Below are 26041 nucleotides of genomic sequence, written 5' to 3' on the forward strand. Positions count from 1 at the left end.
TTTAGATTGTCTTTTTTTTTTTTTTTAGATTAAGTCTGTTCTTTTTCTTACAGCTTGTTTGAACTCATTAATTTTTCCGTATTTTCTAATTTCTAATATGATTATGTCTCTATGAATCTCTCTTCTCAAACCTTATGAGGCAATTATATTCCAAATTTTATGTACAAACACGTGCATTGTAGAATTATTTATAATAGTGAAAATACAGAATTGTCAAAAGAGGCATGGCCTGGTAAACTGTTATATTTATGTACTGTAATATTTATAGTCCTAAATGGTTATAACATCCATGGAAAATATAGTTAAAAGTCCATATGGAGAAATTAAAAGGTATATGATATTAAATTATGGTTATTAGAAAAAAATGAAGTCAAACAGAAAACTACAGGGTTTGTTTCATTGTTTAAACAGAAGGTTTTAAAAATTTTTGATTTCACTTTCTTGCTTTGTTGCCTTTAAAGGGAGGCTTCATTTATCTGGAGAGTTAACTCCTATAGCTTACTTTATTAATCCAAATTTATATAGGTGAATTATTACTCCTTATAAGAAATTAGAGTAGATAAAGAAGATAGATGGAGTTTATATTGACCTTCCTTCTTTGGGTGGGCAAGGTAAACTTGCAAAGCTATGATTTTTTTTTTTAAAGATTTTAATTACTAATTCATGAGAGACACAGGGAGAGGCAGAAAGAGAGGCAGAGACAGGAGAAGCAGGTTCCAGGCAAGGATCCCAATATGGGACTTCATCTCGGGACTCTAGGATCATGCCCTGAGCTGAAGGCAGACACTCAACTGCTGAGCCACCCAGGTGTCCCTGATTATTTTTTTTTTTTTAAGATTTTATTTATTTGAGAGAAAGAGAAAGCATTAGCAGGAGGAGGGGCAGAAGGAGAGAGAGAGAGAGAGAGAGAGAGAGAGAGAGAAGCAGACTCTCTGCTGTGCAGGGAGCCTGCCATTGGGGCTCAATCCCAGGACCCTGGGATCATGACCTGAGCCAAAGGCAGATGCTCAACTGACTGAGCCACCCAGGCACCCCAAAACCCCATGATTCTAATGCCTAAATTTTCATGAGATATTTGCTTCATGTGGACTCAGTGAAATGCTATGTAGTCCTATTCACTGCTGAGCTAAGTTGTAATTATTGTAGGTACTCTGTGGCGATGCAGGAGAAGATGCAGAATGTCATGCAGCCAAACTTCTTGAAGTCATCATTCTTCAATGCAAAGGAAAGGGAATTGATCAGGTAATACATGTATAGAAAGTCTGTACTTAATGCTTATATTGAAAATTTACATGCTTGAATGACATTTATATTATGATGGAAAATTAAAAAGGTAGCCTTTTGTTTGTGCTTGCTGGTACAAATCCTATTGAAATGACAAAGAAAGATGAGAAAGAAATAAACAGGAAAATATATAATAATTTAAGAGGCTATCAAGCAAATCATGAAGGAGATAAATATGTAAATTCTAGTCACTTGGTTTTCCAGAGATTTGCATTTTCCCTTTGTTTTTGTGGATTCTATTGAAATATTTTCAGATGTTGTCTTTTAACCATAATTGAAGGTACTGTGCAAAAAGAGAAAGTTTGTTTTACTGATTTAAAAGCACTGTAAATTTTCAACAAAGATTAATTTGATATAATACCGGTATGATAGTAACTGAGGAAAAGTGTTCAAATAAAATTGTGTTGTCTTTTTTTCTTTCAATTCTGTAACTTTTGCTCCATGTATTTTTTGGTAACAGCTTTATTGAGCTATAATTCACATACCATATAATTCACTCCTTTAAGTGTATATACTTCAGTGGGTTTTAATATATTCACAGAATCATGCAACTATTACTACAGTCAGTATTAGAACATTCCCTCCCTACGGCCCAAAGAACTCTATACCCATTAGTAATTACTTATTTCCCCTTAAAACTCACCCCCCAGCCTAGGCAACCATTAATCTACTTTCTTATTTTAGAGATTTGCCTATTCTGGACATTTTATATAAATGGAATCATGTGGTCCTTTGTGAATGAGTTTTCTTAGTATGATGCTTTATTTTTTTTTAAAGATTATTTATTTATTCATGAGACACACAGAGAGAGAGAGACAGGCAGAGACATAGGCAGAGGGAGAAGCAGACTCCTTGCAGGGAGCCTGATGCAGGACTCAAACCCTGGACTCTGAGATCACGCCCTGAGCTGAAGGCAGATGCTCTCAACTGCTGAGCCACCCAGGCGTCCCTAGCATGATGTTTTAAAGGTTCATCCATGTGGTAGCATGTATACTATTACTTCATTTCTTTTTATTGCTAAATATTCCATTGTGTGGATAGATCACATTTATTTTAGCTATTCATAAGTTGATAGATGTTTGGATTATTTCTTTTTCTTTTCCTTTTTTTTTTTTTTTTTTTTAAGTAAGCTCCTTGCCTGACGTGGGGCTTGAACTCATGACTCTGGAATCAAGAGTGGCATACTCTGCCAATGAAATCAGCCAGGTGCCCCTGATTATTTCCTCTTTTTGGCTGTTATGAATAATGTTATAAATATTTGTATGCAAATATTTGTGTGGACTTTTTTTTGTTTTAATGTCTATATTGCCTACTTGTGTATCTACTCTGGCTTTCATATGGTTGCTGTTTGGATGGTATCTTTTTTCATGTTTTTACTTTCGAGGTATTTGTATTTTTGTCTTTTTCCCCTTTTTAAAAAAAGATTTATTTGACAGAGTGTGTGCAGCAGGGAGGGGGAGAGGGAGAGAGGAAAAATCTAAGTGGATTCCATGCTGAGTGTGGGGCCTGACATTGGGCTTGATCCCACATCCATGAGACCACCATCTGAGTGAAATCAAGAATTGGATGCCCAACTGACTGAGCTACCCCAGTGTCCCAAGCTGTTTATATTTTTAAATCTAAAGCATGTTTCCTGTAGATAGCATATAGTTGAATCTTGATTTTTTTTTTTATCCAATTTGACATTCTCTCCTTTTTCATTAATCTATTAATATTTAATGTTGTTATGCATGGATTTAGTCTGTCATTTTAAAAATTTTGTCTCATTTTTTGTCCCCTTATTTTACTGCATTCTTTTGAAATAAGTAAATATTTTCTAATGTCACATTTTAATTTCTTTAATATTTTTTTTCACTATTTAAAAAATTTACTTAGTGGTTGTTCTAGGGGTTACTATAATACATCTTTATCAGAATATACTTCAGATAGGCAGCCCAGGTGGCTCAGCAGTTTAGTGCCGCCTTCAGCCCAGGGCCTGATCCTGGAGACCCGGAATTGAAATATTACTTTTATATATGTTATAAGCCTAATAATACACAGTTTATAATTTTTTTTGTAATTTTATGTGTTAAGCTAAGAAAGGTAAAAGCAAGTATATATTTATAGAGTTTGTCAAATCCTTCTAATCTACCATTTCTCAATTCTTTTCATTTGTTCCTTTGGATTAGAATTCCCATCTGATATCATTTACTTATGCTTCTATCTCCTTTGTATTGTTAATGTTGAATATATTATATTTCTATATTTTATAGTCCCAACAATACACTCTTAAGATGTTATTTTATGCAGTTGCTTTTTCTTTTCTTTTTTTTTTTGAAGATTTTATTTATTTATTCATGAAAGACACAGAGACAGAGAGAGGCAGAGACACACACAGGCAGAGGGAGAAGCAGGCTCCATGCAGGGAGCCTGATGTGGGACTCGATCCTCGGACTCCAGGATCACGCCCTGGGCCAAAGGCAGGTGCTAAACCACTGAACCACCCAGGGATCCCTGCTTTTTCTTTTTCTTTTCTTTTCTTTCTTTCTTTCTTTCTTTCTTTCTTTCTTTCTTTCTTTCTTTCTTTCTTTCTTTCTTTCTTTCTTTCTTTTATTGCAGTTGCTTTTTAAGACGGTTAAGAAAGTCAGAGAAATAGTGTTTTTCTATTTTTGAAAATTACATAATTACCTTTACTGCTGCTTGAGCGTATGTATGTATGTGTGCATGCGTGTGTCTGTGTCTTTGTCTTTGAATTGCCTTCTGGGTCATTTGCTTTCAGTTTGAAATTCCTTTAGTATTTCTTATAAGGTAGGTCCTATAGCAATGAAATCTCTGGTTTTGTTTTCTGAGAATGTTTTTATTTTCAGTTTTTGAAAGACAGTTTTTACTAAAATCTTGGTTGACAGTTTTTTTCTTTTAGCAATTTGAAAACCATTATTAATCTTACTAGCATTCCCTATACTTGGCAATGATATATGTTTTTTTTTTTTTTTTGTGCTGCTGTATTTTCTATTTATCTTTTACCATTTTTACTATGAGATGTGTTTGTGTTTTTCTTATTTGGAATTTGTTGACTTTCTTGGATGTATGGATTGTTTATTGTCACATTTGGAAAGTTTCCAGCCATTATTTTTTCAAATATCTTTCCTTCTTGTTCTTTCTTCTCTTCCTCTGATGCTCCTATACACATCTGTTGGTGTGCTTAATGGTGTTCCCCATTTCTCTGAGGCTCTGATCGTTCTTCTTCTCTCTGGTCTTTGGATTGTATATTCTTTTTCAGTCTATCTTCAGGTTTGTTGATTCTCTCTTCTGCCAATTCAGATCTATTGTTGAGCACCTGCAGTGAATTTTTCATTTTGTTTATAGTACTTTTTTTTTTTAAAGGTAGGCTGTATACCCAACATGAGTTTGAACTCATAAGCCTGAGATTAAGAGTTGAAGGCCCTACTGGCTAAGCCAGCCAGGCACCCCTATAGTGCTTTTTGACTCTAGAATTTCCATTTGATTCTTTTTTATAATTTGTATGCCCTAATAGATATTTTATATTTGATGGACATGGTCATCATAGCTTTCTCTACTTTAAAAATGATTTCCATTATTCTTTAAACATTTATAATGGCTGTTTTGAAGTTTTCAAAGTCTGTGTTTGAGTTTGTTCTGACCCCAGGAGGACTCTTCATGACCATCTCTTTCCTTGCTTTTCTCATGGGAACTGCTAGCTTATGGTTTATCTTTTTATTTTAATTAGAAGGAACCACCAGCCTCTTCTTATATGCTTACCACCAAATTCTCCATTATATTTGAAAGTGACCCTCCAGCCTCCTTTTTGTATCAATTAAGTTTTAGATGTATTTTGGAAAGCTTATTTTCTCCTTCAGTGAGTAGTGTTTTAGGTGATGATAAAGTAAGGAGGTAGTAGAACATAGGATTTGAGTGTGAATAGAGAAAGGTTTAGTTCTGTTGACTGGCTTTTGGAAAGTCCTGAGCAATAAAATCTAATAATGCCAGAAAGGTATAGAATAAATCCATGCCAAAGAGTTTAGAATCTCTCCTGTAAGCCAGAAATGGGTAAGGTATGACCTGTGAGCCAAATCCAACGTGAACTGTATGTATAGCCTAGGAATGAAGAATAGTTTTTACATTTTTGAAGGGACGTTTTTTGAAGGATGTTAAAAAGAAGTATGTAACAGAGACTCCATGTAGCCTGCAAAGTTGAAAATATTAGTAAGAAGTGTAAAAAAATTTTTATATTTATTTATTTATTTATTTATATTTTAAGATTTTATTTATTCATGAGAGACATCCAGAGAGAAGCAGAGACATAGGCAGAGGGAGAAGCAGGCTCCTCACAGGGAGCCTGATGCAGGACTCAATCCCCCCAACACAGGATCACAACCTGAGCCAAAGGCAGACACTCAACCACTGAGCCACCCAGGCATCCCCCCAGTTTTTATTTATCTAGAGAGCAAGAAAACATGAAGAGGAGGGGCAGAGGGAGAGGGAGAGAATCTCAAGCAGGCTCCACACCCAGCATGTAAGTTGACGTGGAGCTCCATCTCATGACCCTGAGATCATGACCTGAATCAAAATCAAGAGTTGGTTGCTTATTGACTGAGCTACCCAGGCACCCCAAATTGAAAGTATTAATAAATATTTACTAACCCTTGCCATAAGCAATTGAACAGCAAATCTATTGAGCAGAGAAATAACTTGATCAAAGATAGGGACTTAGAATGAAGAGTCTGCTGGCAGTATTCTTTTTTTTTTTTTTTTTTTTTTTTTTAAGATTTTATTTATTCATGAGAGACAGAGAGAGAGAGAGGCAGAGAGAGGGGCAGAGTTACAGGCAGAGGGAGAAGCAGGCTCCTCCCAGAGAGCCTGATGTGGGACTTGATCCCCGGACCTGGGTTCACACCCTGAGCCAAAGGCAGACGCCCAACCACTAAGCCACCCAGGCGTCCCTGCTAGCAGTATCCTTAATCTAAACAGGTCTACTGCATGTACTGGGCTATGAAGATGAGCAAGGAGGCTATTAGCTAATTGAAGTCTGAGGATACTGGTTTTGCTCAAGGCCAATAGCATTGGGAATAGGAGGCTAGAACAAGATTTACAGTGGGGACCATTGAAAACATTGCACAGAAAACACCTGAAAAAAACAAATTGTTAGATGAGGAGGGCAGGGGAAAGCCCAAGAGCACAGATTTACTGTAGAAAGTCATAAAGATGACTTTTCCCACAAATACAGAGAGTATAGATACCAGTAGATAGGAATAGAGTGATATTACTCAAACTGTAACCATCTAATGGTATTAGTAGGTGTTCAATACAAAAAGCATTCAGTGGTCAAGTAAGTCTGGGAAATACTGGATAAAACAAAGTTCAACATATTTCATTATTGCTTGACTTCTAGTGCCTTTATCTGAAAATGTGTCAAAGAGGATGTTAGTATATGTGTATTCCAAATTAATTTAACTCTGGAATGTTTTTGTTTTCCAAACCCAAGGAACATCTGTTGATTGTTGTGAAAGTGCTCTTTGGATAATGATGATATAGAGATGTCTTGAGGTAGAAAGAAGAGGTGTAGAAGCTTAAATCCAATAGCTTTATCTTCTCAGCAAAGTAAGAAAAGTTGTAGAGTGTGGAAAATGTTGAAATTTCAGTTTGGAGGAGTCTAATATATAGTAAAGAGTTGAATAAAAGAATTGCTTTTATTAAAAACAGAACTATGATCCAGCAATTACGTTACTAGGTATTTATACCAAAATACTAATTCAAAGGGATACATGCATCCCAATGTTTATAGCAGCATTATCAACAATAGCCAAATTATGGAAAGAGCCCAAATGTCTATTAACTGGTGAGTAGATAAAGAAGATACGGTATATATATGGTGGACTACTACTCAGCAATAAAAAAGAATGAAATCTTGCCATTTGCAATGATACGGGTGGAGCTCGAGAGTATTATGCTAAGCAAAATAAGTCAGAGAAAGAAAAATACCATGTTTTCACTCATGTGGAATTTAAGAAACCAAACAAACATGGAAGTAGGGTGCAAAATAAAGGAGAGGCAAACCAAGAAAGAGACTCTTAACTGTAGAGAACAAACTGATGGTTGGTTACCAGAAGGGAAGTGGGTGGGGGATGGGAGAAATAAGTGATGAGGATTAAGAAGGGCATTTGTGATGAACACTGGGTATTGTATGTAAGTGTTGGATTATGAAATTCTACACCTGAAAATAAAAAATTAAAAAAAAGAAAGAAAACTAGCTCTTAGCTGGATGGACCCATTTGAAGTTAACAAGTGAGAATTTCTGGGTTTCTACTCCTAAAACTGGGTTGCAGAAGGCTTAGAAAGTTGGTGTTCAAGAATCTCTTTGTCAGAAAGTTAGGGTCACTACAGAACCTTTACCGTTAGGGAGGTTAGGTTACAGTTAGAGTGCACTCTGGTAGAATTGAAAGACTGTGTTGCTTGCGATTACATTCCTCTGTATTTCCTGTAATTTGGGAGTTAGGTCTAGAAATTTGTTTAGATTCATTTGCTATTCTTTTGGCAAGAATACCTCATAGATGGTGGTTTGTATTTCTACCAGGAGGCACAGAATGTCCAGTCGTCTTGGGATGTTAGTGCTGTTGGTGGGGATTATCGTGTCATTCCCTTTTCATGTATTAGCTGAAATATTTATACAAAGAGAAAATTTTTTTTCCCATCTATTATCAGGTTACTCCGAGGAACAGTTAGAGTATGACTATTTACAATGATTCAAGATAATCAGTTTGTTTCCTAACATTCTCCAAAGATGACCAGGGAGGTGTTTTTCTTTTTGTTTTTAAAAATATAATTATGAACTTACAGATTCAAATTTTTTTATGTGTTTCAGTGTATTTCAGTGTTTTTGTACTTTTTTGGATAAATACCCAGTAGTGCAAGTACTGGATCATAGGGAGGTTCTATTTTTAACTTTTTGAGGAACCTTCATGTTTTCCACAGTGACTGCACAAATTTTGCATTCCCACCAACATTGTAAGAGGGTTCCCCCTTTTCCCATAGTAATATTTTTTAATGTCGCCTATATCCTCTGTGCATTGTGCTGTCTGAATGCTCTTTATCAGAATTGAGAAGAAATCAGTAGGGTTAGTCAAATTAGTCATCTCTTTATAAAATATCAATCTTAAAACTACCGTTTATAGTTATGTTTTGATTTTATGTATCCTTGTAAACAAGGCTAAATCTGCTGCTCCTAATATATTTGTTGTTTGGACTACAGAAGGTATTAAATTCAACTCTTAAATTTCTACACAAAACTTAGTTCTTTCAAAAATTTTATTTATATTCAAGTTAGTTCACATAGAGTGTATAATATAGTGCATGATTAGTTTCAGGGGTAAAATTTAGTGATCAGTTGCGTACAATGCCCAGTGCTCATTCCATCACATGCTCTCCTTAATGCCCATCACCCAGTTACCCCATCCTCCCACCCCCTTCCCTGAAGTGCCCCTCAGATAAAACTTTTCTCATAGACCATTTTCTAGAGCAGTTACAGATTCACAGCAGAATTGAGGAGAAGGTACAGAGATTTCCTCTATACAAGAAATCTCTACAGTCTTCTGTTATCACCATCTGCACCAGGGTGGTACAGTGGTTGTAGTGGATGATGTACCTACACTGGCAGTGCATCATTTCACCCAGAGCCCATGGTTTACTCTAGGGGTCTCTCTCGGTGTGGTCTGTTTTATGGGTTTGGACAGGTATAAATGACATGTACCCACCATTCCAGTAACTTACTGGGTGTCTTCACTGCCATCAGACTCCTCTGTGCTTTGCCTAGTCTTCCAATTCTCCCCTGAAGCCTGAATTTTTAAAATTTAATTTTAAAATGAGCTTATATTAAAACCTCGGAAGTTAATTTTATGCACGTCATGTCAGCCCGTCCCTTTCAGTGAAAATAACTGTTAGGAAATACTTGTAATGAAAGCACTACATCAGTACTGTAGAATTAGAATCAGATGCCTTCATTTTCACATGCGAAGTCCATCATTTTTCTTCGATCTTTTATTATGCAAACAGGAATTTTATTGAGATAATTTTGATGAGTAGCAGGTTAGTTTCAGGTATATAACATAATGATTTGATATTTATATATGTTGTGAACTGACCACAGTAAGTCTAGTTAACATCCAGTACCATACATAGTCACAAATATTTTTATTTGTGATAAGTTTTAATATCTACTTAGCAGATGCCAGATATGCAATACAGCATTCTAAAGTGTGGTCACCATGCCTTGTATTACATCCTGTGACTTACTTAGGAATTTTCTTTCTCAAGAGAAATTTTGATGACATCATAATTTTCAGTCCCGTTCAGTTTAACAAAGAGAAATTTCGACCTTGTCATTTTACCTTAAACATGGAAGTGGCTGAGTCTACATTTGGATTATTGCCATCATTTGAGTGTGGACTCTCGTGGGACAGTCTTCAACCAACTGTAATCTGCACTCAGAGAGGAGACTCCCTCATGCTGCCCTCGGACCTCTTTCTGGCCATATGATCTCTAGGTCTTATGAGATTATGAATTTGTTGAATAACTCTAAAAAGAATTCAAGCAAAGGTTTAATCATCATTAACAGTATCTTATTGATGACACTCTCTACCAACATGCTGCTTTCTATAAAAGGTACCTGGTTTTTATGTGTATGGATGACTCTCTTTTTCATTTTTTCCTTCAGTGCATTCCACTCTTTGTTCAACTTGTTTTGGAGAGATTAACCCGAGGAGTCAAAACTAGTGAGCTCCGTACCATGTGTCTTCAGGTTGCAATTGCTGCCTTGTACTACAACCCTGATTTGCTGCTACATACTTTAGAACAAATTCAGTTGCCTCACAACCCGGGACCTATAACTGTACAGTTTATAAATCAGTGGATGAATGATACAGATTGTTTTCTTGGGTATGTGTCTTTTGGATTTTACTCTACATTTCTGTTTCTGGAAAGTTGACTTTCAAAGGTATATAATGGCTTATAGAACGATGATTTTCGGGACGCCTGGGTAGCTTCTTAGGTTGAATGTCTGCCTTTGGCTCAGGTCATGATCCCAGGGTCCTGGTCCCTTGTTCAATGGGGAGCCTGCTTCTCACTCTGCCTGCCCTCCTCCTTGTGCTCTCTTTCAGTCAAATAAAATCTTTAAAAAATGATTTTCATTTTTAAGAATTATATTTAGTGTATTGTTTACATAATTTTTAGAGAATTACGAATGTATTTCAGGAGTATAACCTGGAAAGAATGCAGGCTTGGAAAATTAGATATAGCCTGTCCCTACTCGTTTTTGACTAATATGATAGCATTACTAAGCAAAAAAAATTAAGTGTCCATTGGGTTCCATGACTATTAAGTGTTTATGGGAATTGTGGTCAAGTTTCTAAGGAAAATTGCCAGTTCGGTAAAGATGTGTTGTCCCAGGATATTGAACTCTGTCCACCTAAGGGGAGCTTGTTCTTAAATGTGAGGTCAGGGAGAAGGATTATTCGTTGTTAGCTCAGGTGCTGTGCTGGTGGGAGAGTTTGTCTTTATGTGAAGCACTCCTGGTTTTCGAACTTAGGCAAAGTGAGATGCCAAGTAGCAGGTACATGCCCACCTTAAGAGACTCAACACCTATTCATGATTGTGTTATGCTAGAATTTCAGCTCTGACAATGGCTTACTGGGAGGGTTATACCAAATATAGTCATCTTCTCGTTCTTAATAAACAACTTAGAAGAAACAGAAAAAATTATATAATGTATATTGGTCAAACTTTTTTCCTTCAGAATCATATTTCCCTTATCCTGTGTTAAAGCAGAGAACATTTGATGGATTTAGCTAGAGCCATCAAGTTAAGCCTGCTTATTACATACTGAATTTCTGAAGAGCTTTTGACAGGCACTTGGGGTTAGTGTACAGAATATGTGCTAAGAAACCTTATAGACTAATCTAATGCAGAAGGCAGAGTCTAAATTTTTCCTTTTCCTCATGGGGTAGGAATTTCATGCTGTCAAGTATAGGTATTCTTGCTTTAATAGAACTTGTTATGCCAAACCCCAGATCTAGCACTAATATCAATCATAAATTGATATTATAACAAGATTTACCATATTAATCACGACTTCTGTAGCTCTTTGATGATGATAATTGGTCTATAAAACTTGATTTATGTAAGGATTTCATATGATACAAAATAAGGGATATCTCTGTATAGTTCTATTCACTGAACCCTAAAATATACCTTGGCCATTTTTTCTTGTAGTTTCTTCAATTGTCATCATTTCTCATGAACACTTTTTTTTCCTTTGTACTTTGTAGGCATCATGACCGGAAGATGTGTATAATAGGACTGAGTATCCTTTTGGAGTTGCAAAATCGACCTCCTGCAGTAGATGCTGTGGTGGGACAGATTGTGCCCTCAATTCTTTTCCTTTTCCTTGGCCTGAAGCAGGTCTGTGCTACCAGACAACTGGTGAACCGCGAAGATCGCTCAAAAGCAGAGAAGGCTGATATGGAAGAAAATGGTAAGGTCTTCTAATTGTAATGAATGCTAGAATTTGATTTTGATTTGAGCATGATTTTTTTTTTTTTTAATTTTAGTCTATTTAGAGTCATTAAACAGTTACAGACTTTGGCTTGTTGCACATTTAACAAATATTTTGGGGTGGCTTTACATATCATGTGATATAAATTTAGATTTGTTCATTTTTTGACTTTTTTAAAGATTTTATTTATTTGGGGCAGCCCCGGTGGCGCAGTGGTTTAGCGCCGCCTGCAGCCCGGGGTGTGATCCTGGAGACCCAGGATCGAGTCCCATGTCGGGCTTCCTACATAGAGCCTGCTTCTCCCTCTGCCTGTGTCTCTGCCTCTCTCTCGCTCTCTCTGAATAAATAAATAAATAAAATCTTTTTTTTTTTAAAGAGATTTTATTTATTTATTCATCAGAGACACAGGAAGAGAGGCAGAGACATAGGCAGAGGGAGGAGAAGCAGGCTCCATGCAAGGAGCCCGATGCGGGACTTGATCCTGGGGATGTGAGACTTGATCCTGGGAATCCGGGATCATGCCCTGAGCCAAAGGCAAATGCTCAACCACTGAGCCACCCACGTGTCCCATTTTTGGACTTTTTTTTTTTTTAATTGGAGTTCAGTTTGCCAACATATAGCATAACACCCAGTGCTCATCCCATCAAGTGCCCCCCTCAGTGCCCACCAACCAGTCACCCCCACCCCCAACCCACCTCCCTTTCCACCACCCCTTGTTTGTTTCCCAGAGTTAGGAGTCTCTCATGTTCTGTCTCCCTTACTGTTATTTCCCACTCATTTTTTCTCCTTTCCCCTTTATTCCCTTTCACTATTTTTTATATTCCCTAAATGAATGAGACCATATAATGTTTGTCCTTCTCCGATTGACTTATTTCACTCAGCATAATACCCTCCAGTTCCATCCACGTAGAAGCAAATGGTGGGTATTTGTCGTTTCTGATGGCTGAGTAATATTCCATTGTATGCGTAGACCACATCTTCTTTATCCGTTTCTCTTTTGATGGACACCGAGGCTCCTTCCACAGTTTGGCTATTGTGGACATTGCTGCTAGAAACATCGGGGTGCAGGTGTCCCGGCGTTTCACTGCATCTGTATCTTTGGGGTAAATCCCCAGCAGTGCAATTGCTGGGTCATAGGGCAGTTCTATTTTTAACTCTTTGAGGAACCTCCACACAGTTTTCCAGAGTGGCTGCACCAGTTCACATTCCCACCAACAGTGCAGGAGGGTTCCTCTTTCTCCGCATCCTCTCCAACATTTGTGGCTTCCCACCTTGTTAATTTTCCCCATTCTTACTGGTGTGAGGTGGTATCTCATTGTGGTTTTGATTTGTATTTCCCTGATGGCAAGTGAGGCAGAGCATTTTCTCATGTGCGTGTTGGCCATGTCCATGTCTTCCTCTGTGAGATTTCTGTTCATGTCTTTTGCCCATTTCATGATTGGATTGTTTGTTTCTTTGGTGTTGAGTTTAATAGGTTCTTTATAGATCTTGGATACTAGCCCTTTATCTGATACGTCATTTGCAAATATCTTCTCCCATTCTGTAGGTTGTCTTTTAGTTCTGTTGACTGTATCCTTTGCTGTGCAGAAGCTTCTTATCTTGATGAAGCCCCAATAGTTCATTTTTGCTTTTGTTTCTCTTGCCTTCATGGATGTATCTTGCAAGAAGTTGCTGTGGCCAAGTTCAAAAAGGGTGTTGCCTGTGTTCTCCTCTAGGATTTTGATGGAATCTCGTCTCACGTTTAGATCTTTCATCCATTTTGAGTTTATTTTTGTGTATGGTGTAAGAGAATGATCTAGTTTCATTCTTCTGCCTGTGGATGTCCAGTTTTCCCAGCACCATTTATTGAAGAGACTGTCTTTTTTCCAGTGGAAGGTCTTTTCTCCTTTGTTGAATATTAGTTGACCATAAAGTTGAGGGTCCACTTCTGGATGCTCTATTCTGTTCCATTGATCTATGTGTCTTTTTTTGTGCCAGTACCACACTGTCTTGATGACCACAGCTTGGTAGTACAACCTGAAATCTAGCATTGTGATGCCCCCCCTATGGTTTTCTTTTTTAAAATTCCCCTGGCTATTTGGGGTCTTTTCTGATTCCACACAAATCTTAAGATAATTTGTTCCACCATTTTTGGACATTTAAATTATTGAGCTTAATGAATTTCATTACACTCTAGGAAATACAAATACATTTGTAATAGAATCAAATGATTTTGACAATAAGTTAGCAACCAGTATTTCATTTTCTTGTTTGTGCCAACAGTCTCAGTGGAGTCCCCAGCATGAATTAAATGAACCATTAGTTAAGAGCAGAAGTGTCACAATAGCAGATTAATAGAGAGTGCCCGATACGTTTTTCTTTAATGGTTCTTAATCAGAAATTGTAATTGGGAGATAGTTATGGCTCATACATTGATAAATTTAGAATAAAGTACACAAATGAAGGTTATTTGCTTAATGGAAAGTCAGAATAAGATTGTTAGAGTCAAGGATATAAGTTCTTTATTTTATTTGATGATACTGCCAAAAACTACTTACTTGGGCCCAGGAGGTAACATTAACCAACTCCAAATGGAATTTTTCCTCTTTTGGTTTGAAACAGACATTTCTTTAGATGAGAAAAATCAGAACTTATTATAGAAAACATACTTCTGTATTTTTGATGCTAAATTCTATGGTTTTAGCAAATGTAGATTTAAAAGATTTTGCATTTAACTGGCATCATCCAGGTTTGTTCATGTACAAGGAATGGTACCCTTCACTAACCCAGAGCACATTTTCTGATCTAATTTGTTTTTGTTTCTTAAATTTTCTTTTGAGAGAGAGGGAGAGTACACATGTGCACGCACATGAACTGAGGTGGGGGAAGAGCGGTGCGGCAGAGGCATAGGGAGAATCTGAACCATGCCCAGTGCAGAGCTGGATGTGAGGGTTAGGCTCATGACCCTGAGATCGTGACCTGAGCCGAAATCAAGAGTCAGGTGCTTAACCAACTGAGCAACCCAGGCACCTCTAATTTGTTTTTCTGAATATTATGTAGGACTTTTGCAGTAATGTTTATTAGAAGGGTTTTTTTTTTTTCCTAAGTGTAGGCCAACAATTACAGAATTCCTTTTTTTTCAGAGAGTTATAGTATTCTCTAATTTTTTGTTGGTTGACCATAAACTGTTGTAAACTGTTGGTTTACTTTTTAAAGATTTTATTTATTTATTCATGAGAGACACACCTCTCTTAGGGGGAAGCAGGCTCTCTTAGGCAGCCTGATATGGCACTCGATCCCAGGACCCTGTGATCACAACCTGAGCCACCCATGCACCCCTGAAAACTGTTGGCTTATTTTTATTTAAAGATTTTATTTATTCATGAGACACACACATACACACACACACAGAGGCAGAGACACAGGCAGAGGGAGAAGCAGGCTCCATGCAGGGAGCCCGATGTGGGACTCGATCCTGGATGTCCAGGATCATGCCCTGGGCTGAAGGCAGGCGCTAAACTGCTGAGCCACCCAGGGATCCCTAAACTGTTGGTTTATAACTAATATGACTTGAGAAAAAATTTTCTAGTACTTTCCCAAATTTTTCTTTTGAATTTCCACTGAAGTATAAAATGATTAATTAGGAAAGGTATTTCTTAATGTCTTTGTAATTGTACCTTTGTCATGTATGTATGATCAAAACTATGATTTCTTGCCTTAATCTAAAACTACTTTGCAGTTTAATTCAGGTGCTTCAGTGTGGTATGTTTTATAGAACTATTTTTGGAATACTATTGCCTAGTTTGGGTTTTTCCCTCTTAGGTTGATTTTGTTATGCGTTTACTATCTTCTGGTTATTTACAGTACTGGGTTAACTGCTTATAACAGATCAGTACTGAAAATAGAAACAAAATCCATGATGATAATTCAGCTTTCAACTTTTCAATCCACTATTTTTTCTTTATATTTCTATAGTTTTCTGTTTCTCTTAGCAGAAATGGTCTCATCTGAGCACTTCTAAGCAGTTCATCATCAATTTAGGGAACTGTTAAGAGACCAAATTATCAGTGGGAGGTCATTGTTATTTAAAACACATGCAGGGCAGCCTGGGTGGCTCAGCAGTTTAGGGCCACCTTCCGCCCAGGGCATGATCCTGGAGACCCAGGATGGAGTCCCACATCGGGCTCCCTGCATGGAGCCTGCTTCTCCCTCTGCCTGTGTCTCTGCCTCTCTCTCTCTCTGTTTCTCATGAATAAATAAATAAAATCTTAAAATAAAAAACAACCCACATGCATTGGCTGCACAGTTGTCTTTTTTTTGACAAAAAATTTGGGACCCTGATTAAATAGCATTTTTATATTAAAGAGTATGAGGCAGCCATTGCCAAACAGTAGTAATGTCCAGCAGACTTTAGATTTTAGGGATACTTGGAAATTGTTTTTAGTGAGAGGATTAAGTCATCTTCAACTTAGCAAACTATGATAAAGGTTTATTTTTAGAATTTCATGTAAAAATAGGTGGTAGTTTTAACATTTCCAGAATGTTTTGTCCTTTTGTGTTTTCATTCCTCTTAAATAATTAATGGATTCACAGAGGAGATTTCAAGTGATGAAGAGGAGACAAATGTAACCGCCCAAGCAATGCAGTCAAATAATGGAAGAGGTGAAGATGAGGAGGAGGAGGATGATGACTGGGATGAAGAAGTATTGGAAGAAACTGCCCTTGAGGGATTCAGCACTCCACTTGACCTTGATAACAGTGTGGATGAATATCAATTTTTTACACAAGCTCTGCTAAGTATGTCTTTATTCCTTAAATCTTTAGATGTTTTCTCTAAACTCTATCTTCATTTCCTTCTGTTAGAAGTTGTTTTGGGATCTTCCCAGAATTGGTTTAGATGTTAAATTTGGTTTTAGTTGTACTGAGTTTGTGGTTAGCTGTCCAAATGGAGAAACCCGAGAGCTTAGAGGTTAGTTTTGCCTAAAAGTACCGATTTGAGTTCTTGGTGTGGGAGTAATGCTATAGCTGCAGGTATTGTGAGAATCTGGAGGGAAATGGCAGCACCTGAGTAGAGGTATTTGCCAAGATCTGGAATTTAGGGAGCACACTTAGTAAAACGTAACTAAGGGGAGGGTGGGGGGAAGAGATGGCGAAAGAGGCAGAGGACTGGGCAGAGCAGAGTTTTGCCATGTCTTGACCTTCCTCTGGTTGGATATTTCTGAGTTGGTTACTCAGAAATAATCCTTTGCTGGAATAAGTTTTGTCACTTTGTGTTTGTTACGGTCTTGTACTCTTTGTACGATGAAGTGATTGCAGACTTTGATCATGTCACTTCTGTTCTCTGAAACGATCATTGTCACTAGATTTTCTTTTTCTTCTCTTCTGCTCCCTGTGGCCCCCAAATGCAACAGCTGTGCAGAATCGTGATGCTGCCTGGTACCAACTACTCATGGCGCCACTCAGTGAGGACCAGAGGAGGGCGCTGCAGGAGGTGTACACCCTGGCAGAGCACCGGAGGACAGTAGCAGGTCAGCCAGCCAGATTTCTAGATCAGAGGGCATGCATTAGCGGGCCAGTAGTCAGCCTTGTGGCACCTAAAGACTGTTTTAAAAATTGTTAGAGGTCAACTTTGCAAGATAATAAGGAATTATTATTGTAGGATTTTTAAAAATTATTTTTAATCACTCATGATAACTTAGCTCTGCAAAATCCTGTGCATTAATATGTGTCTTTTAGTGGTGCTGTTATTTAGGTACTTACCCTCTATTTTAGAGCCAAAGTTAAGATGTAAAGGTGGGGATGAGTCTTGGTTAGGGAGAGTTAATCAGTTGATCACCCATCTAAAGGTCTTAACCATACACAGACTAAAGGCCTTTCACGAGTTCTTGCAAGGAGCTTGTCTTCCCAGAAATGCAACACTCTTCATTTCTTTTTGCTGGGCTTTACATGTTGGGAGTTCTTGTCGATTTTCAGTTTTTGACCTGGAGAAATTATTTTGTGCAGACATTATTGTGGTCACTCCTAGAAAACAAATGGAGAAGATTTTGTAATTACAAAACTGTTTTTAGTGGAAAACATCATGGAGCAGGCACTTGTGATTTAGAGCCTAAGTTCTGCATAGACTTCAGTTGTCAGCCCTGCACAGTCTGTATCAGTCCCCTGGATATGAGAATTCTGGGCACTTCCAGCAGTCTCTGGATCTATGAAAATACAACTTTGAGACTTGTTTTCATTTTGCTTATTTTTACTGGAAGTTGAGTTAGGGGAGGTAAAGTTTTTGTGGGGTTTTTTTTGTTTTGTTTTTTGGCAGTTTTTCTGGGATAGTAAACCTAACTACTTACTCACATAGCCCTATTAAAGGCTAATGCTCAGGGACTTGCTGGCAAGATGGCTGAGTAGGAAGACCTCAAGCTCACCTCATCCTACCGATACAATTAGGTAACACTCACGTCAGAGTAAATGACCCAGAAAATGACTTGAAGACTGGCAGAACAAATGAAAATCAGTAACACAAGAAACAAGTGTAGGTGCGGGTGTGAAGAAAAAATGAACATTTGTACACTGTTGATGGGAATGCAAATCGGTGCAGCCACTGTGGCAAACAGTGTGGGGGTTCCTCAGGAAGCTACAAATAGAGCTACCATATGATCCAGTGATTGTACTACTGGTATTTACCCAAACAATACAAAAGCACTAATTTGAAGAGACGTATGTATCCCTATGTTTACTGCAGCATTATTTATAGTAGCGAAATTGTTGGAGCAGCCTAGATGTCTATTGATAGATGAATGGATAGAGAAGATGGCGTGTGTATATATACAATGGAATATTATTCAGCTATAAATAAGAATGAAATCCTGTCATGTGCCACAGTATGGATGGATCTAGAGAGTAAAATGCTAAGTAAAATAAGCCAGTCAGAGTATGACAAATACCATATAATTTCACTTATATGTGGAATTTAAGAAACAAATTAACAAAGGGGGGGGGGGAAAGACCAACAAAAAACAGACTCTTAACTATTGAGAACGGATATGGTTTCCAGAGGGGAGCTGGGTGGGGGATGTGGGAAGTAAGTGAAGGGGATTAAGTACACTTACCTAGATGAACATTGAGTAATATATGGAAGTGTTGAAACACTGTACTGTACACCTGAAACGAATATAACACTATTTGTGAACTACACTAGAATTAAAACAAGTCTACTGCTCATTTGGGCAGAATAATATCATGAGTCATGTTCCTTCACAATGCTAAGTATAAAGAACTCTAGCTCATTTGAGGTTATTTCTAACTTTGTCACCTTAAATACTCTTTCTCCCCCCTCGCTAGAGGCAAAGAAGAAGATTGAACAACAGGGAGGCTTCACGTTTGAAAACAAAGGAGTCCTCTCTGCATTTAACTTTGGGACTGTGCCTGGCAACAACTGAAAGAGGGAACGTCAGCCAACCAAATGTCATCCCACATTGTACTTACTTCACCAGGGGGATGTGAAGGTCACGGGGAGGAAAAGAGTGGGCTGCTCTTCAGCACCCACCTGCTGTGCCCATTAACTCGGGCATCAGGCAGCACTTTTATCCACTCCCTCTTCCCCTTTGACCTTTCTCACCCCGAAATATAGATTCTAAGCAGCTACTGTAATGTATGAAATTAAAAGACGACATCATCAGTGAACAGAAAAGGACAAATCCTATTCTCCAAAGGATGAATGACCAAGGTGGTTGTAGAGGATTGAATCGAATTGCACGTCTCAGGTTTCCGCCATGCAGAATCAATGGGGTTATGGGATAACAGTGCCTTCTGTTGTACAGGAATTATCTGAAAAATTTTTTTGGAGTGCATTGCAATTTTTTTTAAAGCATAAAACATATTTCTAGATATAATGTAAACTTTGGCTATATGTTGACTTATTCTGCATTTTACCATGTGAATTTACTGTTAGGCAGTTAGCTACAAGTCACTCTGGTTTCAAAAACATCCCTGCTCCCCTCGCTCCTCCTGCTGCAGGGAGCTGGTTTCAGGGGTTGGAAAATATGCACTGGCTCTGGGTTTTCATCAGATGTTTTGTGGCTTTCCTAATAAGTGTCTTAGTCCCTCTTCCGTCATATTTTTGAGCCCTAAGAGAGGTGGTATTTCTTTTGGAGTCAGCAAATATGAATATAAATTTCATTTATAACCTGGTAAGTGCAGGACTCAAAGGTTTCTTGGCAGCAAGTGGCAGGAACTCTTTAGTTACTGGAATTAACAGTAAGCCCGAGTATAGTCTGAATCATTTACTTAATTATGTAATTAATTGATAATTATACTAAAGCACATTGAACTTCTCTGAGAAAGGTGCTGCCTAAGCACGTGCTCTTGGGGCTTGTATTTTTAACGTACCATTCCAAGCTATGTTGGACCTGGGTCCAAAACATTTTCTAACAAAATCTTTTTATCTAGGATAAAGACCCAAATGAATTTAACTTCTACTTCTCACACGTCTGAATTTTCTCCTACCTAACTCATTCTAGTCTTTATTTTAGCTAAGTTCAGCTTGTTACTTTTTTCACGGGGTGGGCTCTTGGTCAGCTGCACTCTTAGATGGTAATGATGCCTACAGGAAATATTGCAGATGGAGCTTATGGCTGTTTTTCTGAACAAATTCAAGACTGAAATATGGATCATAGTGTTTTCATACAGTAAGGTGAAAGTGTATTTTCAAAACGATGTATTACTGGATGTGATACAGTTTTCCATTTTGTGAAATGTCTGCAGCTTACAGTTCCCCTCAGTGACTGGAGAAATTTTCTCCAGGTGTTTCCTATATCACTATCCCTTGTTAATATTAACTCTTTTTAGAAGTTTAGGTTATTTAAGTAGTTTTTACAGAAGTAGCCTAAGAAGCCATGAGTTTCAGAGTTAAATGATCCCTCCCTTTCCTCTGTCCCTGAGGCATTGATAGTGAATGTGCCAGCTGGCAGAAGAGAAAGATGGCACGGCAGGGGGGGGGTGCATTTTAGATATCTTAAGCTTTGAAACTCTTCTTGTTCTCCCCATGTCCAAAACGGTTTATTTTAGCATAAATAATATGCCTTCACACTGGATTGTAAAAGGCATGTGATTTTATTTTTGTGAGGTATTGTCTTCTGCAGTATTAAAGGGAAAGAGATGTTAATGTGTATCATCTTATCTTGTTTTTGAAGCCAGGGTAGTTGTATAATTTTGTTACCAGCAGTGCTAACCTGAATGTGATCTGGTTACCTTGGAAATGCAGGAACTTATATGAATGTACTGTAAAATAAAACACAGACTGATTCCCAGGATTCTGAACCCCTCTGCGTGGAATGTTTTCTAACATGTGGAGGTACTTTAAGCAAGTGTTAAAAATCCAACAGTGTGTTTTCCTGATTTGGGGAGAGGTAGAGCAAGGTAGCTGCTGGCTTGGGAGGGTAATGGGCTCATCAGGAGCAGCTAGAGTGGGGAGTGGCTGGGAGCTAAAGCCTATCTATCTCATAAACCATGGTGTCCCAGTGAGAAGGATAGAAGCTCTGAAAAGGCAAAGGTCAGTAAGCCACATCAGGACCTTGAAGGAAAATTAAAAAGGCGTTGGAGATTAGGCGAAGTCAAATTTGAGAGGAATGGGGACTCCCAGGGAAGATGGCAGGATAGAAGGAGCCTTAGCTCACCTACTCCTGTGGCTATGCCTAGATAAAACCCACACCAGTGTGAACAACTGCGAAAAGCTGACGACTGGCAGAAGAGACTCTCCACTGCTATGGGTAGAGATAGGTCACTTCAGAGAGGGTAGGAAGGGTAAGATGCAGTTGGAAACCACACTGCCTTCTAAGGTGACCATGGAAGGGAGGGGCACCTCAGGCATGGCTAGAGAAGACCGGCAGACCTCCACACCAGGCACCCTAAGCATGGGGGCCCTGCAAGGGGAAGGCTAATCCTCGAACATTTGCCTTTGAAAACCAGAGGGACTTCAAGTTTTTACAAAGTCAATGGGGCTCAACATTGGGAACTTTAAAAATCAGCAGGCTCAGCTCAGAGAGCAAGAGGACGAGAGGACCTCAGGTTGGGACTCAGTTGAGTTCCCACCCTTTAAGAGGATAGCAAACAGCCCCACTGAGATACAGCTTAGAAGCAGCAGGTTAAAAAAATGCCCAGGGTGTACAGGAAGATAGATGTACTAATTTCAGGACCTGTGCTGGAGGGGCAGGGATCTTTAGGAGATTTCTCAAGAACAAAAGATGTGGCCGGGCACCATTTCTAGTCTAGATAACATGCACGCACACCTGTAGGAACCAGTGCAGCATGAACACTCTCCACCTAGCTTTGCTAACAAGTGCACCCTGCCAACTTACACTCAGAAGTCCATCCAAGGCAGTGCCATAAGCTTGGTAGTATGAAAACATCCCCAATAGGGGCCAGCACTAACCTAAAATGAATTCTGCCCTGAGGAGAGGGGTTAAACAAAACCACACATACCAGTCCAAATGTGGTGGTAGCAGTGGCTGTGGCCAGACATCTGACTTCAGGCCCTGCCCACTAGTGAACATCTCTCAGGAGACAACATAGGGAGAGTGCCCTGAGTTAGATGCTACTACAGCTCTGGCAAATGCCTGGTCTGACCCAACTCGGGGTAGTCCCAGACTGGTCCATTAATAACACAGGGCCAAAACTCTCCCCACAACAGGCAAAGAAAGCCATTGCAGATGACTGGACTGAAAGTAATTGCAGATCAGCCATAATAATAGGGTGCATACAACACACATAGGAGGCAGCCCTAAAGTACCAGGTCATGGTGAACAGGGGACACTACACTGCAGGGCACCACAGGACCTCTTCTTCATAAGGATATTACTTTCAAGAGTAGGAGATATCATTAACTTTACAAACTAACACCCAGAAACAGATCCAGAGAGTTAGACAAGATGACACGGGAATATATCCCAAATGAAAGAACAGGACAAAATCACAGCAAGAGAGCTAAGCAGATGGAAATAAGTAAGATGCCTGACAGAGAAATTAATAATCATAAAAATACTCATGGATTTCAGAAAAGAGTAGAGAATCTCAGTGAGGACTTCAACAAAGAGATAGAAAACATGAAAGAGAACCAATCAGAGAAGATCTCAATAACTGAAATTAAAAATACACGAGTGGGAATAAGACCAGAGAACGCAGAAGAACAGATCAGTGATCTGAAGGATAGAGTAATAGATGGAGAGCAATCATAATGAACAGGAGAAAGAAAAAAAGGAGAAAAATGAGACTAGATTAAGGGAACTCAGTGACACCATCAAGCATAATAGTATTCCCATTATAGGGATCAGAAGAGCGAAAAGGAGGCAGAAAAGTTGTTTGAATAAGAGCTGAAACTTCTCTAATCTGGGGAAGGAAACAAATTCAGATGCCAGAGACACAGACCCAACAAAATCAACCCAAGGAGGGTCACACCAAGACATACAGTAATTAAAATGGCAGAAAGTAGTGATAAAGAGAATTTGAAAAGCTGCAGGAGAAAAGAGTTACAGAAAAGGAAACTTCATAAGACTATCAGCTGGTTTTTCAGCAGAAACTTTGCAGGTCAGATGAGAGTGGCCTGATTTATTCAAACTGCTGAAAGAAAAACCCTGCAACCAAGAATACTCTATACAACAAGGGCTATCATTCAGAATAGAAGGAGAGAGAAAGAGTTTCCTACAAAAACACAAGTTAAGGGAATTCATCATCATTAAACCAACCTTACAAGAAATATTAAAGGGGATTCTTCAGGAAAGGAAAGACCATATGCAGGAGTAGGAAAATAGGAAGCAGAAGAGCAGTAAAATTAAGTATATCATAAAAAGGATTCATAAAAGGATGTAAATTATGACATGGTATACCTAAAATGTGGGGGAGAGAATAAAACTTTAGTGCTTTTAGAATGGGTTCAGACTTAAGTTGGTGGTCACTTAATATAGCTAGATGTATGTTATATATAATGCTAATGGAAACCACAAATAAAAAAACAGCAATAGATATGCAAAAAAATAGAGAAAGGAATCCAAATATTCATTTAAAAAAGCCAAAGAGAAAGCAAGAGAGGAATGGAACAAAAACAACTGTAAAGTAACAAAATACAATAAGTACATACCTATCAATAATTACTTTGAATGTAAATGGATTAATTTCTCCAGTCAAAAGTCATACAGGGTGACTGAATGGATAAAGAAAAGCAAGACCCATCTCTATGCTGTTTAGGAGAGACTCATTTCAGACCTAAAGACACATGGAGACTGAAAGTGAAGGGATGGAAAACTATCATGCAAATGGAAGTGAAAAGAAAGCCGGGGTAGCAATACTTACACTGGACAAAATAGACTTTAAAACAAAGACTGTTACAAGAGACAAAGAAGGACTCTACATAATCATAAAGGGAACAATCCAACAAGAAGATATAAGAGTTGTAAATACCTTTTTTTTTTTTAAAGATTATTTATTTATTTATTCATGAGAGACACAGACAGAGAGAGGCAGAGACACAGGCAGAGGGAGAAGCAGGCTCCAGGCAGGGAGCCTGATGTGGGTCTTGATCCCGGGACTCCAGGATCACGCCCTGGGCCGAAGGCAGGAGCTAAACTGCTGAGCTCCCCAGGGATCCCATGAAAGTTGTAAATACTTTGCACCCTACATGGGAGCTCCCAAATATATAAAGCTGCTATGAACAAAAGAAGTTATTGATAGGAATACAATAATAGTAGGGATTTTAATACCCCACTTATATCAATGGACAGATTATCCAAACAGAAAATCAAAAAGAAAACTGGCTTTGAAGGACACATTAGACAAAAAGGATTTAGTATTCAGAACATTCCATCCTAAAACAGCAGAGAACACATTCTTTTCAAGTGCACATGGAACATCTTCCATGATGCATCACATGTTAGGCCACAAAGCAAGTCTCAACAAATTCAAAAAGAAGTCATACCATGCATCTCTTCTGAACACAATGCTATAAAACTGGAAATCAACCACAAGAAAAAAATCTGGAAAAAACACAAATACGTGGAGATTAAATAACATGCTAGTAAACAATGAATGGGTCAGTCAATAAATCAAAGAAGAAATAAAAAATACACATAAACACACGAAAATGAAAACACAGTGGTCCAAAATTATTGGGATGCAGCAAAAGCTGTTCTTCTTTTCTTTTTTCAAAAGCTGTTCTAAAAAGATTATAACAATGGCAGTCTACCTCAAGAAACAAGAAAAATCTCAACCTAACCTTACACCTGAAGGAGCAAGAAAAAGGACAAACAAATCCCCAAACCAACAAAAGTAAGGAAATAATAGATTAAGGTAGAAATAAATGAAATAGAAACTTAACAACAACAAAACAAAGGAACAGACCAATGGAACTAGGAACTAGTTCTTTGGAAAGACCAACAAAATTGAAAAACCTTCATCCAGAATCATCCAGAGAAAGAGAAAGAGAGAGAGAAGAGAGAAGACTCAAAATCGGAAATAAAAGAGAAATATCAACCAACAGCACAGAAAAATGAACACTTAGAATATTATAAAAAACTCTAGGCCAACAAATTGGACGGCCTAGAAGAAATGAATAAATTCCTAGAAACATATAACCTCCCAAAACTGAACCAGCAAGAAATAGAATATTTCAGCATACTGGTTACCAGCAATGAAATTGAATAATAAAAAAAAAATTCCCAAGAAACAACAGCCCAGGACCAGATGGCTTTACAGGTGAATGCTATCAAACATTTATAAAAGAGTTAATACCTATTCTTCTCAAACTATTTAAAAAAATAGAAGAGGAAGGACAGCTTCTAAATTCTTTTTTTTTCTTTATTTATGATAGTCACACACACACACACACACACACAGAGAGAGAGAGAGAGAGAGATTGAGAGAGAGAGAGGCAGAGACACAGGCAGAGGGAGAAGCAGGCTCCATGCACCAGGAGCCCAATGTGGGATTCGATCCCAGGTCTCCAGGATCACGCCCTGGGCCAAAGGCAGGCACCAAACCACTGCGCCACCCAGGGATCCCCTTCTAAATTCATTCTATGAGGCCAGCATTACTCTGATACCAAAACCAGAAAAAGACTCTACGAAAAAGAACTGCAAGCTAATATCTTTGATGAACACAGATGCAAAAATCCTCAACAAAGTATTAGCACACTAAACCCAACAATATATTTAAAAAGTTATTTACCATGATCAAGTGAGATTTATTCCTGGGATGCAA

The 26041-nt window shown here is 38.2% G+C and overlaps 1 protein-coding gene and 1 pseudogene across 4 annotated transcripts in view; both read left to right on the forward strand.

Annotated features, from left to right (window-relative positions):
* Positions 1-21108, forward strand: part of IPO8 (importin 8) — a 70114-nt gene extending 49006 nt beyond the window's left edge. For all 4 annotated transcript variants that reach the window (XM_072765649.1, XM_072765651.1, XM_072765650.1 and 1 more), the window contains 6 exons: positions 1147-1242; positions 9992-10212; positions 11601-11806; positions 16400-16603; positions 17218-17334; positions 19139-21108. In XM_072765649.1, the coding sequence (XP_072621750.1) occupies positions 1147-1242; positions 9992-10212; positions 11601-11806; positions 16400-16603; positions 17218-17334; positions 19139-19236 (942 nt within the window). In that variant the 3' untranslated portion in view covers positions 19237-21108. The remainder of the gene's footprint in view (positions 1-1146; positions 1243-9991; positions 10213-11600; positions 11807-16399; positions 16604-17217; positions 17335-19138) is intronic.
* Positions 21109-22722: 1614 nt separating this feature from the next.
* Positions 22723-26041, forward strand: part of LOC112921190 (suppressor of IKBKE 1 pseudogene) — a 47501-nt pseudogene continuing 44182 nt past the window's right edge.

This window comes from Vulpes vulpes, chromosome 8 (assembly GCF_048418805.1).
Source record: "Vulpes vulpes isolate BD-2025 chromosome 8, VulVul3, whole genome shotgun sequence".
Lineage (NCBI taxonomy): Eukaryota > Metazoa > Chordata > Mammalia > Carnivora > Canidae > Vulpes > Vulpes vulpes.